Below are 15,125 nucleotides of genomic sequence, written 5' to 3'. Positions count from 1 at the left end.
TCCTTTAGTCTTATACACTCAATGCTCTTGTTTTGCACGTTAATGTTGGCCATTTATGGCTTATTTATGCAAGCTTTAAAAACAAAAACTCTGTCAACTGTCAGTTGGTATTTTGATTGACAAAAGCTTTTTACCTGCTCACAGGGCCAGCGTATTTTCTTCTTAAGTAAACATATCGTATTACCACCCCGTCTCCCAAATTGCTTTCATAGGGGTTAGTTGCCAAAGAATAACACTTAAAGATCTGGCATGGGGTGGTGGGTCTGAAATTCCACCCCTCGTCAATGACAATTTATGCGTTTTTAAAGAGTCCGGGTGTCTATTTTCCTCCCCTCTGCTAGCCCTTGTTTATCTTTTTCAGTTTTTCTTTCTTTTTCAGTTAACGCTCGCCTGCATTTCGTGGGTGGACCCAAGAAAATATTATTCTTTAATTTCTGCGCTATTGCATTTTTCCTACCTTTGCTATTTTTTCGATAACTTTTTTTTGTTCGTATTTTCTTTTTGATGCAGCCAAAAGGCATAAATTCACAATGGTAAAAGAGCGGTTGAGGCATGCAGATGGAGACAGATTTACCTTGTGAAAGTTCTGCCTCATCTTTCTGCCAAAAAGTTTGCAATTGGTTTCTACTCTTTTGCATCTCGTTTCTTTTTACTTTCTTGCCCATTCCATTTAGCCATTTTTGTGGATCGCATCGCATCGCTTACAGAAATCGTTCGTTGCACAAAGTTTGGGGCGCCACACAACTAACTTTGATGCATAAACTTGTGCTTTGCCAGCCGTGGAATGAATGGAATATTTCCCTTTTTACTTTACTTCCTTGACTTTTTTCTGGCATCTCAAGCTGTTTAATTGTCAGGCAAATTTTGCTTGGTTCATTGAATTCAAAGTAAACTTTGGTTGGGGAGTTTTGGGTGGGTTATGAAAAAGGGAACACCAAAATGTTGTTAAGTAAAATAAGATATAGCGGAAAATCTTGAAAGAACTAGAAAATCTTACTTTTGGTAAGTTTGTAATCAAACTTTATGAAGTTCTTAAAATTTTTTAAAAAATATTTATATTGAAAAGATGTTTTTTCAATCTTAAAAAATCTTAAAAAAATGTTTTTTACAAATATTTAAGGTTAAAGACTAATATAATGATTCCAATTTCAAAGAATTTCTGAAAGAAAAATGGGAAAGTTCCCTTAAAATGTCTCTTAATTTAAAGCCCTTCTCGAAAACCCCGTTGAAAATGCATTTCAAAACTACTTTGAAGATTGTCAGGCGACTAAGACCCGCTAAGCTCAATGCTGAAAGGGAGGCCAACTTTTCTCTCATCCCTAGAATCCTTGCTGCTCCACGAATACGTGTAAATATTTTGCCAAGTCTGTACAGATGGGGCATTAATCATATTAAACAGAGGAGCAGACGAGTCAGACGACGGCTGGATTTTTTTTTGTTCCGCCGTTTGTACATATGTACATATATATATGGATGTGTACGCGTCATACAGTGCGTATGATTATTACCACTATTATTAATATTATCATGTGCTCGTTGGTCGTGGGCTTGACTTGGCGCCTGGAGGTTGTTTTTGCGGAATACATGGAAAATCCTTCGGAAGGAGGCATCGTCATTGCAATTATTTACAAAATCAGAGCACGTTCTGGCTCTGCTTTTATGCGATTACGTGTGTGTGTGTGAGTGTTGTATGTGTGTGTGTGTGTGCACTAAAATGCCTTCAGCCGAATCGCTTATTACGCCACCGAAAGAGATAGCAAACAAGGGGAGAGAAGGACAGTTGTTGACAGCCTCTTTTTCATATATATTTAAGGTAGGAAAAGCTCTTCGATATCAGCTTGGAATATTTTTAGATATTTTCCTTTACTTTTTTTTTTTGGGTCATAAACTTATATATTTATATAGAAATATCCTATGATTTTTATAGGTTAAAATAAGCCAGCCATTTGTTGGATTAGTTAATTGGAAAAGTACATGTTTGTATTAGGAAAAGAAAATTGGAATCGATATAGGTATAAAAATAGAAAGATGTCTAACAAAAAGTATGCTAAAATTGTTACCAAGTTAAAACCTTCTTTGTACTTCTCAATTTGTCTGTAAAAATGAAACTCACCTCTCACTTCACATGAAAATTCATTAATTATGAACAATAAAAAGTATTTACTTTATTACCAACAATTTCCCTTAAATGGTATTAACACAGGAAGGAAAACCTTTCAATTACACAATGTAGAAACTTTTTTTTTTGGAAAACAATAACATCAAGTGTTGAAAATTTTCACTCAACTCCATTATTAGACGAATGCTACGTTATAAGCCACTTTCCTTAATGACAAGACATTTTCAGATCCTTAGACAGGAACTTTTTAATTTCCCAGTTTGCCCATCCGGCTGCCATTAGCATATAGACAGTGGATTCTTGGAATCCTAAGAGAGAGAGAGTCAGAGAGTGCAGTCATAAAGAAAACTTTTGTTGCCCCTTCCATTGGCCTTGATTGTTAAGCCACGCATGCCACTGTGCAATATCCATTTGTGCCCCAAACTCTTTATGGGATATGGTATGGTAGAGGGTGGCACTCTCTATAGGTCTGGCCTCCATCTGGTTTCGTAACTTTTGCGGCAGTGGTTTTAATTTAAATTGACAACATCAAGCAGTTAAGTACTTGCAGCGACATTTTAATAGCTTGTAAGCCCCACGAGTACCAGAAACTTCCCCTTAACCAAACGAAAGCTGAGCAAAACCAAGCACCTTTCTTTCCCCACCGAAAACGCAACACCCTCTTTTGTCCGGATGCCACGTCAAGCTAAAGAAAATAAATACAACGGTCGCTTATTTACATATTCCCAAACGTAAATACGCGCCATTTTTATTTGCTCCACGTTCCTTTTTTTTATATTTATTTTTGTTCTTCTTTTTTTTTCGATGCATATTCGGGCACTCAACGAGTCTTGGCGGGATTTTTTTTTAAATAATACCCTGTAATAAAGAGGGTTTAAGGGAAACAAAAATTAAAACAGTTCTTAAAAACACTAAATACAAAGTAGTGTTAACTTAAATAATCTTAAAATAACAAAAATATTTATAAAAATATTAGTATACGAGTATATCCAAAAATATTTTCTAAAAACCAACTTTTGTAAAAAAGCTTTCTACCCATCCATTCAAAGTTTCAAAAATCTATTAAAAATATAAAAATTATGTTCACATCCTTCTTTAATACTTTCCCCACTTTACAGGATATCCCATGAGTCGATTGACCCTTAACCTTGCCCTTGCTTTTCATTTGATTTCATTCCTTTTTTCTGGTCGTTTTTAAGGAAGAATTTGCATAAAGTGAAAACAAGCATTTTAATTTCACTCGACGTAGCAAAAATGAAATGTGCGACAGCATATACGGAGCGGTAGTAAACGCTGCCATTTACCGCTGGCACCCCAGCTCCTCCTCCTCTTCTCCTCCTCCTTTGGGCTCCCCAAAAATCCCCAGAGCGTTAAAAAGTTTTGCAAGTGCGGCGGCAGCAGACCCAATGGAAAAAAAGAAGAAAGCAAACGCAATGGAAGGTAAGTAAAGGGGCGACAGTCGTAATTGTCGAGGACCAGGCAGGCCAAAAAAAAAGGGAGATACTATATAGATATAGATATTGAATGGAGTGGGGAAAAAGCGCAATGCCAGCAGACAAAAACAAACCAATTTAAATTAGACGACCCCCGCTGGGTAGATCTTTCACGTTTTCTTTTGGTTTTTCCAGGCGAGGCTAGGGGATAAAGTGTTGAAAACTTTTGGTATCAACTTTTGACATTTGCACTGCACTAAATGGAAATTCTGGCCGGGATTAGGCAAAGTGTCCGAGGGCGAGTAAAGGCGATGATAAATGTCTGTTCTGGTGTTCCCTGTTTGAAGCAATGTAAACACTTAGAGGAAAGTTTCAAAAACTTTTTAGGGAAAAAAAGTAAAATGAAAAATACTTTAAAAATATTTGATATTTCTAATCACTTTTCCAGTTAGTTAAAAAATATTTCTCATACTAACTTAGCACTCTTAATGACACTCACTTAACCAAATTTGTAACACAAATTTGTTTCAGTGCCTGAGGTAACATTATGAAAACAATTTCTGGACAGTCCTGCCATTCTCACTCCCCATTTAGAGAGTCCTTCCATTTGAAATGGGACACATGCCACGCTGTGGCAGTTTAATATAATTTAAACCTAAACACATACCATGGCAGACACACACTTATAGACCATATCAAGAGGTATTTGCCTCACTTCCACTCTCTCTCATGCCCAGTGAGTTGGGGTTTTGTCAAGTAGCCGCCGCGTCTGCCATTTGACGCTCGGTCCCATAAATTACCAGACACTTGGCAGGGAATACATACTCGTATACCCTGAACCCAGGGCATCTTCACATTTCTGGTTAGTCATTTGCCTGCCCTCCCCCTTGCTAGACACAAAAACAAAACTATTAAGTGGGCATAAAACTGGATACGGTCTATGGGTATTTTTACCCATACCTACTAAGCTCAAGGACCTCTTCTGGCTGGGCCTAGAGTTGATGTTTGCGCTGTTACTGTGAGGGCAACCCTCGGACTAATGGAATATGCAAAAACATTCCTGGAGATATAAAACAGGCAAAGAGGCTTAATAAATCCCATAGATCCAGCATTTAGGCGAGTGTTTGTGCTCATGGCCATGGGCGGATCATAAAAACTAAACATTTCAGAGCTCAACCTTAAGATGTTGAATGTGTTCTGAACTTTATGGTGAAACGTATGAGAAAAGTTTGTTAGTTTAAAGTCACGATTATGTATCCTAAACCCATTAAAAAATGTTCTAATTATCTTCCCATATATACACTTTTTTTTTTGCTAATTTAAATTCAGATCAAGCTGCAGTTGCATGCGTAAATAACTATTTATTGAGCATTTATTGGGAACTAATTTGGCATTGATTTCAATAAATTTGCATTTAATTGATCGAACTTGTGTTTTTTTGTGTGACAATTCATTGCGCTAATTGACAAAACCGAGCGAAAACAAATGAAAAACCGTGCCACGAATGGATGTTGCAAGTGCAATGAGCCAAGTTTTTAATTGGATGAACTGTGGGGATTCCCCGGCTCCTCTCTTTCTCAATCGAAATGAAAGAGAAAACTTTGCCACCTTTTTTTTTGGCAAACTGTGTTTGCCCTTCGTTTTCCAGACATTGTCAAGTGCAAAGTTTATTTCTAAGGCCTGAAGATGGGGTATGATGAACATCTCCTGGGACCTTTGGCACTGCTCAAGTGGAGAAGTCTTCCTTGGATTCCTGAGGATTCGAGGGTTGTGCATTTAGCTGGCCAAGTACCAGGACAAGGGGCGGTAGCTCAACTGTCAAGGATGCGCAATGCACGGGGGTTGGCCAGGTCTAAAAAGTCAATCACAATTCCCAGTGCAATCACGGCACGCGTATTAATATTTAAAGAGGTCATCGGAATTGGTTTCTCTGTCTTTGAGCCACTTATTGCCAGGAAAAGTGTGCGGGGTATAAAGATAAGACATAGCAATTTTGTGGCCTGCAATATTTTCCACTTATTTGGCGATTTGTTGCAGTTAAGTGGCAGCAACATTCAACCCCCAGATGTTCCCATCTTGATATATTTTATGTCTGGCAATTTTCTTGCTTCGTCTCCTTGGTTTTTCTTTTTTCCTTATTTTTTTTTATGATTTGTCTTAGTGTGGTTTTCCCTTTCATTGTTGCATTTTTAATGCCGAAGAGCCGGATTGATTTCGCATTTGCATTTGCCTGGATTCTCCACCTTTTATTTATGATTTTACGCCCAAGATATGCATCTTGTGGATTCCGAATGACAGCCAATGTCTGCTAGCCGTCTAGTCTTGGATGGTAAAACTTGCCTTTTGACTCGAGGGAAAAGTAAAGTGAAAACTTTCCCTTTTTGTCACTGTCTATTCGGTAGAATCCTCAGCCGTCTGCCATTGAATTCAACGGCATTTCAATTACGTTTCCCTCGCAATCAATCACACTCAAAGTTAGAAAAGCTCACAGCTCCTCTTTCCAGCCAGAGTCAGAGTGTGGAAAAACATTTTGCATTTCCCTCTCAGAGTTATGCTAAGTGATTTGCCCATTGATCATTTGTCTGAAGTATTGGACATTTAGATTTAGTTTTGATTTGATTGTGGGGGGTCATAGAAGGGTGTCGGGGAAATCAAAATTGTGTCTGGAATGGAAAATAAAACTAGAAGATTTAAAAACTATTCAAGAACTAGGAACTTAAGACTACTCTTAAACTACTTTAAGAAGAAAATTGGTAAGAAATACTTTTAGAAATGTGAAAAGAAGTTCAGAAATCAAGGTATAGAACTTGCTTAACCTTTAACCCTCTACCTAACCATAGTTATTTAACCATATTTAACAAGCTGTTTTTCCAGACTAACATAAATAACTCCCCTTGGAATCCAGCACTTACCTCGTACAATTTTCTTATAATTTGTTATGCCAGTTGCTGGCCAAACTTTTAATTCAACAGCAAAACCCGAATGAATAAAATTATGCCAAGGCAAATGAATTAACACTTTTGGGTGTACTATATACATTCTTTGCCGCCGCCGGATACCCCTGCAACACCCCTTATTTCAGCATCCGTTTGGCCGCCCCTGCCATCGCTCAACTTTCTGATATAATTCCTGGCTGAAAAGTTTTCTGCCAAAGAAAGAGAGTGAGTGAGTAAAAAAGGGGAAGGACCCCGGCTCAACCGGAACTTCCGTGCACTGCTCAAGTTCTGGGCCGTTGCTTCGCCTTGGCTCTGAAAAGAATCTCTTCCGCCATCCCCCTCTCTTCACCAACCATTTCGCCTTCTTTTTGGGGTGTTGTGGGCGTGGTGGCAAAATAAATTTGTATTGTTTTGTCTGAGGGCGAGAGGCGAGGCCAAAGAGCAAACAATACGAGTTGTGAGAGCTCAAAAACCGCAGCCACTAAATGCATTACGTGAGACGGAGGAGGGGTTGGGGTGGAAAAGCGAGGGAAAAGCGCTGGCTGCCTCTGCTCCCTTTTGCGGCTACACTGTAACGGCTTTTGTGTGCTGGTGAGTGCTGGCTTTGGCATTGTTTTCCTGCACGGATATCCTTAATGAGTGAAACTGGGCTACCGCTTCAGCTTCTGCTGCTGCTGCTGCTTCTCTGTTTCTTCCTCTTCTCCTGTCGCACAACAACAGCTGCCACCCACGAACCATCATAATTACCCCGCCCACTTGGTAACACCCACCGAACACTGGACCAAACACCAAACACCCACCAACCCAGCTGACAAACACACACTCCGAGGTCCTTGGCACTCAAGAAAACCAAAAACGGGGAGCTGGATGAATTCCTGGCAGCGGGGGTTTTCTTCATATCTCTCTGACCACATGAGCACATAAATCTTCGGGTACGGTGGCAGCGGCGCCCCCTGATGGACGGACCCAGCTTGACGCCACTGTGGTTGTGGCGGTGTCAAAGAATGCGGAAACTGCTTTCAACTTTTGTATGAAATATGACTTGACAACAACGGTATGCATGCCTATTTATAAATGCATTTTGAACTTAACAAATGAGAGCTTAATAGGTGTAATAAATTAGAAAATTTGAAAGTTTAGATAATAAATTTATAAATAATTAAGGTGGGTTTAGGAACCTCGTTTCTTCTACTAAGAAGTTTCCTCTGCTCTTGAAAGTGAGATGTTTTACTTATACTTCTCTTATTATTATCTAATTTATTTTATTTTACACACTTTCACTACACTTATTCCTTCCTTTATCATCTGCTTTTGACCCACTGTGCATCAGCCCCATCATTATGCCCGTGTAATTATCACGATGATCACTTTTCAACATTACCAAAGCGAGGAAACTTTTATATTAAAAGTAAACTTATGACAAACGAGCAAAAGAAGGGGAGCGTGTATGAAAAAAAAAAATGGAATCCTGGACACTCCCACACTCACACGTCAGGATGGTAAGTGTGAGAGTATGGGTGTATGGGGGTGCCCATTGTCAAGTGTAATTTATCATTCAGTCAACGTCCTTCGATTGCAGTTTATCTTCGGAACTTACTTTACTGGGTCGTCAGTGTAATTTCTCTCTCTACATATTTCCCCGCTCCCCACCAACAATCTTTCTTTTCGCTTTTCCTTTTTCTGACCCCTCCCCCCCCACATTTTCCCTTTTCCCACGAGTAAAAGCAAAAGGAAAGTATATTAGGGGAACTACAAGGATATTCCCTCAGAGTTGTTATTGTCCTGGCTGTAGAATGAATGGCAAATCAGGAAAATCTGACCCCCAGGTTGTTAGTTTTCTTGCAAGGATTTTTAAAGCCAATGGGAGCAAAATAGCAATTAACATGGATTTTGAAGCATCCACCTCAACGGCCTCTCCTCCTGCCACCTCCTGCTCCTGCTCCCCTCCTCTCCTCCTCTACCCATGTTCTCTTGGTAATAATCGGAAATAATTGAAGAAAAGAGGAAAACAGCAGGGAAAAAGCAAAAAAGAGGATACTTATCAGTCTGAAAGGGAGGGGGGGCAAGGGACACGTCCCTTTTGAAGGATGTTTGTATGTACAATTTGTAGCGTTTTAATTGTTGTTTATGTGATCTGAAGTGAAGGTTTTCCTCAGGACCAACGTGAACCACCGCAAGCCACTGAGCTAATTTTGATTGCGGTGCATCGGCAGGTGAACGAAGATGTGATGTCGGCTCCTAATTAACTATGCCACTGATGTTTGATTCGATCCAGCAGATTGGCCCCAAATGCGGGTTAGCAGGAAGTTTAAAATGCCTAATGCCTTTGGGGGAAGACAAAGCCCCAGGCACAGGTCATGTAAATTAAGTCAGGAGTGTAAATTATTAAGTGAAATGCTTTTTAAAGTTTTTTAAAGGGTTGGAAAACTAAAAAATACGGTAATTGATTTGAATTCTAGATTGGAAAAATGAAAAACTTCGAACTTATATCAGACTATGAAAGCATGGAAACCAATCTACAACTTTGTAAATTCAGTAAAAGTTAAGGATATTTTTTAAAATTTAATATAAATATTTTTAAAGTGACTAAAATATATTTAAAAACAAATGTACTTCCTGACAATGTAACGGTATTTTTTGAAATTCAAATTGTACTCGCTACATTTCTCATTTCTGAATTTCTCACCATGAATATTTCTCATCTTTCTCTCAGAATTCTTTGTAAGCGCAAAGAGAGCAAAGGAATTCCGGTTGTAACTCCGAAAATGTTGTTTATTTGGCCAACGCGCAGACTCAACACTTTTGCCGGCAGGATTCAGCAACAAATGTTTATGCTCAGGACTTTGATAATAAACAAACTTGCCTGGGACCAGAAAATAAGTTGGGAAGTCAAAAGAAAATATAATTTAAGCAAGAAAAAACTAAAAATATGTAAGCTAAAAAATAAAATAAATATTACATTATTAAAAGAGAATTTTGAATATTTAAAAATATTTAGAAAAAGTTAAAAAAAACATTTTGTGAATAAGAAATTTATTAAAATATTTAACTCAGCGAGTTGGCATTCTTTATTTATTGAATGAAATTGTTTTCTGATTTTAATAACTTATCACTAGTCCCAGCCAAGTTCCCTAACTTTATTTTATTAGCTCTTTTCCCCCTTGCTGAAACAGCTGATTTTCCTGCAGGAATTTACTCCGAAAAGTTGCCTTGGATTTCCCCAGGCGATTTACAAAAAGCCCGAACCGCCTACGAAGTTTGGAACTCACCACCACACCGAACATTGCTGTGGACTGTTCTCGGTCTCCGGTTTTAAGGACCCCCTCACATCAAGTCCAGAAACGGACGGCGTTCAGTTGAGTTTTGGTTACTGCCGCCAACGGTTATCGAACTGAAAGTGAGCGCGTGTCGAGCTTTTTTGTGGCGTTGGCGTTGGCGTTGTTGGTTGGGCCAACTTCGTGGACTTCGATTGGCAGGAAACATAAACAAACGAAGTGCTATATTCCTCGGAAAATCAGCTAATTGATATAACACGGACATGGGCCGGCTAGACTTTGGCCAAATTTGGCCTGGCCAAAGGGAAGCAAAAGCATTTTGGCCACAAAATACATTGTAAAACTTCTGGGAACGAATTGTGTGCGAATAGAAGTTGAGTAAAAAATCAAGCAACACGAATATATATATATATAGAATATATATCCCTGTGGGAGTCGCTCCCTTCGGGTGTGTGTGTGTACCAAAGTGTGTGTGTGTGTTTGTCTGGGGCTGGGCAAATAAATGCTCTTCCTACGCTTTTTTAGCCAGTTTATCTTAAGGCGAAATACTGTAAAGAATTTGTAAAATGGATTTACGTTTCGTATTCATCGTTTTCCTGCTCAAGTGGACCCATGCACAAGGTAAGCTCAACAGAAAAAAAAAAATACATTTCAAACTGAATGGAAAAAAAAATGAACCTGTACTGGTCATGGATTTCCTTCCTTCCTTTACTGGGTGTTTGCCTGGCATTCTCTATTTGTGCAGCTGCCACAACCTCTGGGTTGAGGGGGTGAAAGACGAGCAAAAAAAAAAGGATGGAGACTGGGTGCAATTCAAGTGCAATTCAGCCGGCCTGCAATTGCAAATATTCCATAGAAAATTGCTCAACAGAGAGAAGTGCAAGCTGTATGAATTGTATGACATTTGTATGGCTGTGCGATCCCGTAATGAGTTGCATTTAACCCATCCAACTCACTTGGCCGAGATGTTTTGGGAGCTCGGCATATTTATGATGATTGCCGACAGGTGTTGAATGGGCATATAGCTTCCATTTCCATCTGAAGGCATCCCAGGGATGTCAGGCCTGAATGCATCTGAATGTTGGCTTATTGATACAGCGGACTGTCTGGGAATCTGGAATCTAGAGTCTCGAGTCATGGCCCAGAAAGATAAATGCTTTGGAGTGCTAGATTAAAGTGTGATTCTGAAATCTTAAATGTGAAGTTAAGTGTGAAATATTTTAAGAACAACAAGTAGAAGTTATGATAATCTAGGAATTAAATCAAAATATTTAAATATCCAAACTATTTTAAGGTCTCCGATTATTTATTATCCCTTTTTCTCAAATGGTTTTCCCAAAAAGCAGTTATAAAGTTCTCCCTTAATACATACAACTCATTCGGAATTAATTTCCCAGCTTATCCTACCGAAACGTAACTAAACTTTACTTGCCAGATTAGCATATTTCCTGATTTGCATTTATTGGCCAACAACTCTCAGATAACTTTGAGGCATTTCCCGAATCATTTCATCCGCCCAAACATACTTAAACGCAATGCATTGATTACTTCCTTCATCGCCCAAAACTTTTCCCAACTATAATTCATAACTCTTGCTTATCTCACCATTAAGTTGTTGCCATCAAATGGGATTTCTCATACGAGATGTGGAAAACTTTTATGCCAGACGCAAAACAATTTCCGCTACTCTCAGCCAAACAAATTAGTGGAAAATGTTTTTGGCAAGAAACGAGCAGGGGAGAGTCGGGGAGCAGAGCAGAGATTTCCCTCGGGCTGGCTAACTAACCGAAATGAGTATGAATTCGAGTCGTGGGCCGGAATACAAGTGAGTACTCTCAGGGCCATGACTCAAGCGGACTGCTTTTGTTGCATAAAATATGCGCATTTAATAAGGGGCTATCCTCTTGCCACACACACTGGCACACACACCACCACACTTTACCCAAAATGTACGAAATGAATATGTAAATGTTGGCCCACAAAAAAGAACACTTCATCCTGGCCACAAATGATACAAAAGATATTTCATATTTTCCGTAGGTAGGTTGCTATATATATATATATATATTTCGTATATATATATATTTCCATTTTGCTGCTGTTCAATTTGCGTTCTTTACGCTTGGCTTTCCTTTTTTGGTTAAGGGCATTTTTATTATGTAGTTCATGCATGTAAACGAATTCAATTGAATAATATCCTGTCATTTTGTTGTTACATCCTCTTCGAGCCACCCATTATCTCTCTCCCCAGCCGTTACCGCCGCGAAATTCCTTTTGGCCCTGGGAAAACTCCCTCTCGTTTGGCATGTCAAAATTTTTATCAGCGCACAAAATCCGCCAATGCAGGATGAAGGATATGGTGGAGTAAATAAATAAATCCCGACAACACGCGTCCTACCGTGTATCTCTATCCTGCTCTGGGGGATCCTCTGGCCTGCTCTCCTACCTTGCCCTGAAAAGTATGCAATAAATTTCGAGCAAAAAATATATTGGCATTTTAGTGGGTTGGTTGGCTGCGGCTTCTTTACCCCCCTCTGCGTGTGTGCGGTGTATCCAATAAAAGGAAATTAAATACTTTCGGTAAAAGATTTTTCTTTTAGTAAATTAATTGTGCCTTTCCGTTCTTCAGGGTTTTCTCATTTTCCTCTTGATTTTTTGGCACTAAAGAGGAGGAGGGATTGCAAGAGATATTCAGTTTGGTGTTTTTGAAGGGAAAATGATATTTCTATGCTTCTTTTTATTATTATATACAGACAGCATGTTATAGTTATCTCTAAATTTAACATAAACAATATTTGCGGTAAATTAAGTTTAAGTTTTCATTTCGCATTGATAAATTTTCTTGTCCTTATTTTCTTGAACGCCTTCCTTTGCCATATTTGTTACATCCTTAAGACCAATTTGTATGCCATTTTCCCATAATGGCTCCCAGTTGTTTGCCATACTTTTCGTTTCCCAAGTTTCTTCAACTTTGCTTAATTTATAAATTATGCATTTTGCAGACAACGTTACCAGGCAATTATCATTTTCTTGGCAAAATTGTTTGGTCGTCTTGTTTTTAGGTCTTTCGCTCATTTTTGGATGGTCTCCCTTTCGTCCCTCCCTCTCAAAGAAGAAAGTAGGCTACACAAAATTAATTTCTTCTGTGTGTTTTTGGCTCGGCATGTGCGTGTGCTTATTTATTTGGCTGGGATTCAAGAAAAGGACTCAACTCGGTTGTCTTGTATATATTTTTGGCCCTAGTGCCTGCCGGCTAACGCAACGGCAAAGCAAAGGGCATAAATTTATTTGGCAAAAACACACAGGAGCCAACGAACGCAGGAGTGGTGGGGCAAAAAAAAAAAAAAGTTTCGCAGACCGGAATATTAATGAGTATTTAACCTAAATTGTTGCTGCCTTTGATAAGTGCCATGAAATATTCCCCATGTAGCCAAGCGCTGCTATTTTTGCCCTTTGCCCTGCGGCATCAACGGCAGACAGGGAAAACTTGCCATATCTCTATGGAATGTGTGTGTGTCTGTGCGGGGGGTCTTTCCTTGTTACTGGGGCATTAAATTACTTTAAAAGAATGAGGGGAAAAAAAGGGTTAAATTATTTTAGATGCTAGAAAGAAAAACCCCCTCAAAATGCTTGCCTTTAAGACTTTTCTCGGAAATAACCCTGAGTTTTGCTCTTTTCCGACTTTCGTTGTCGGTGCCATGAGAATAGGTATTATTTGGCCAGACTCAAGTTAATTGAAAGGGCGAAGGTATTCTATTCCTAAAAGGGCAAAAGGACCCGGCCAGCAAAGTAATAAAGTAATATGGAATTAATTTGGAGTCTATTAAATATAGAAATATTTTAGAAATTGACAGCCAGCTGGAAAAGAGAAAATATTTACTTGGGAGTTTATCAAGCACAGTGGTAATTGACTAGGGAAGAATATATTTTTCTGGTATTTTAAGGAAGAAAACAGAGAAAGATAAATGAGTTTTTATCATAAATATATTTTAAAGCAATTTAGAGCAGAATTAGGTATTATTTTAAGCTAAACTCCCAAATGAATAAAAATATTTGTCTAAGTTTAGAACCCATTAACTACTCGTTTGTTTATTTTAGTCAATTTCTACTGCTTTTACACACACACACTGATACGATTTCCATGCAAAGCAATTACCAGTTTCCAATGTTGGTCCTGGCAAATTTGTAATTTATCTTAGCCTAAGGCCGAAGGACAGTTCACACAGATAGTCCTATTACAAAAACACACATACATACTGGGAAAATTTTAATTAATTTCTGCATCAATTGAACGGCTGTCATAATACAAATAAAAGAGATACGAACAAAAGCACACAGAGATACTTGTTTATTTGCTTGCCGGGGCAAACGCACTAGGCAAACAATGGCTACAAAAGGACATGCATTGAAAGCCATCTGAACTATGGGCTCTCCTCACTCATAATCGCCATATTTTGATTAAGTTAATTAAGCGATTTCTCTCTTTCGATGTTATGTGTCGGACCAATGCTAATCCTTCTCCTCCCCCTCCCCATGTGATTACCCGCTGAGCTTGAAGTGTTTGCCATGTGCAAACATAATTCAATTCATTATTAGACGAACTGGGCCAACATCAACAATGGAACAGCGGGTAACAAGAACTGCAATAAAAATAACAACATCACCGAGTACACGAGGCAATTGAGCCTAATGAATTGCCATAGTTAACGTGGCTTGAAGCAGCTGCCAAGGCGCTTGGCGGCCATCAAAACTTTAAAGTGCTTCAGTTTGCCATTAAAAATGGAGGATGCAAGAAAAAAAAAACCAGAAAAAAATTAACACTGAAAACAAAAACATAAACAAAAGCCAGGAGTATTTCTGTTCCATAATGAAAGAAGGCGAAACTTTTATGCTCTCGGTGGAAATGAGAAAGTTTTTTGAAAGCATGTTTGGAAAATTGGTTATTATACTAAAGCCACGAAAAAGTAAACTATCACTGGGTTAGTTTAGATAACTAAAGCAGAGATATAAAGTTATGGGGTTTGGAAGACTAAAGGAAGCTTTAAGAATAATATTAGATAAAAGTGGGGAGAAGGAGTTAAGCTTTATTGGGTGGAAGTTTAAGGTGGATAACTTGGAAAATTGCATGGACTAAAAGAAGTATATTTTATTTTAATATTTTTATAAGCTATTTAGTAACTGAAATAACTTCCTTAACCCTTTTCCAAACTCATGACTTCTCCGCTGTATCCTTTCAAAAGTAGAGTGCCCGAATATGACGACATAAACAAGTGTTGAGCATATTTTTTACGACAACTTTGATATCCTCCTGGCCTCCCGGCCCTTTTCCAACCAATCTGCCAGTTTGCGGCGCCGTCAAGTA

The 15,125-nt window shown here is 38.7% G+C and overlaps 1 protein-coding gene across 1 annotated transcript in view; it reads left to right on the top strand.

The window, feature by feature from the left end:
- The first annotated feature begins 9,823 nt into the window (after positions 1–9,823).
- The window catches only part of LOC108111082 (roundabout homolog 2), a 43,066-nt gene continuing 37,764 nt past the window's right edge, over positions 9,824–15,125 (top strand). Inside the window, exon 1 of the mRNA XM_017220421.2 lies at positions 9,824–10,384. Coding sequence (XP_017075910.2) covers positions 10,330–10,384 — 55 coding nt within the window. The 5' untranslated portion in view covers positions 9,824–10,329. The remainder of the gene's footprint in view (positions 10,385–15,125) is intronic.

Source organism: Drosophila eugracilis, unplaced genomic scaffold, assembly GCF_018153835.1.
Source record: "Drosophila eugracilis isolate 14026-0451.02 unplaced genomic scaffold, ASM1815383v1 contig_575, whole genome shotgun sequence".
Classification (NCBI taxonomy): Eukaryota; Metazoa; Arthropoda; class Insecta; order Diptera; family Drosophilidae; genus Drosophila; species Drosophila eugracilis.
Note: the sequence above shows the minus strand (reverse complement) of the source record. Positions and strands in the feature narration are given on the sequence as shown.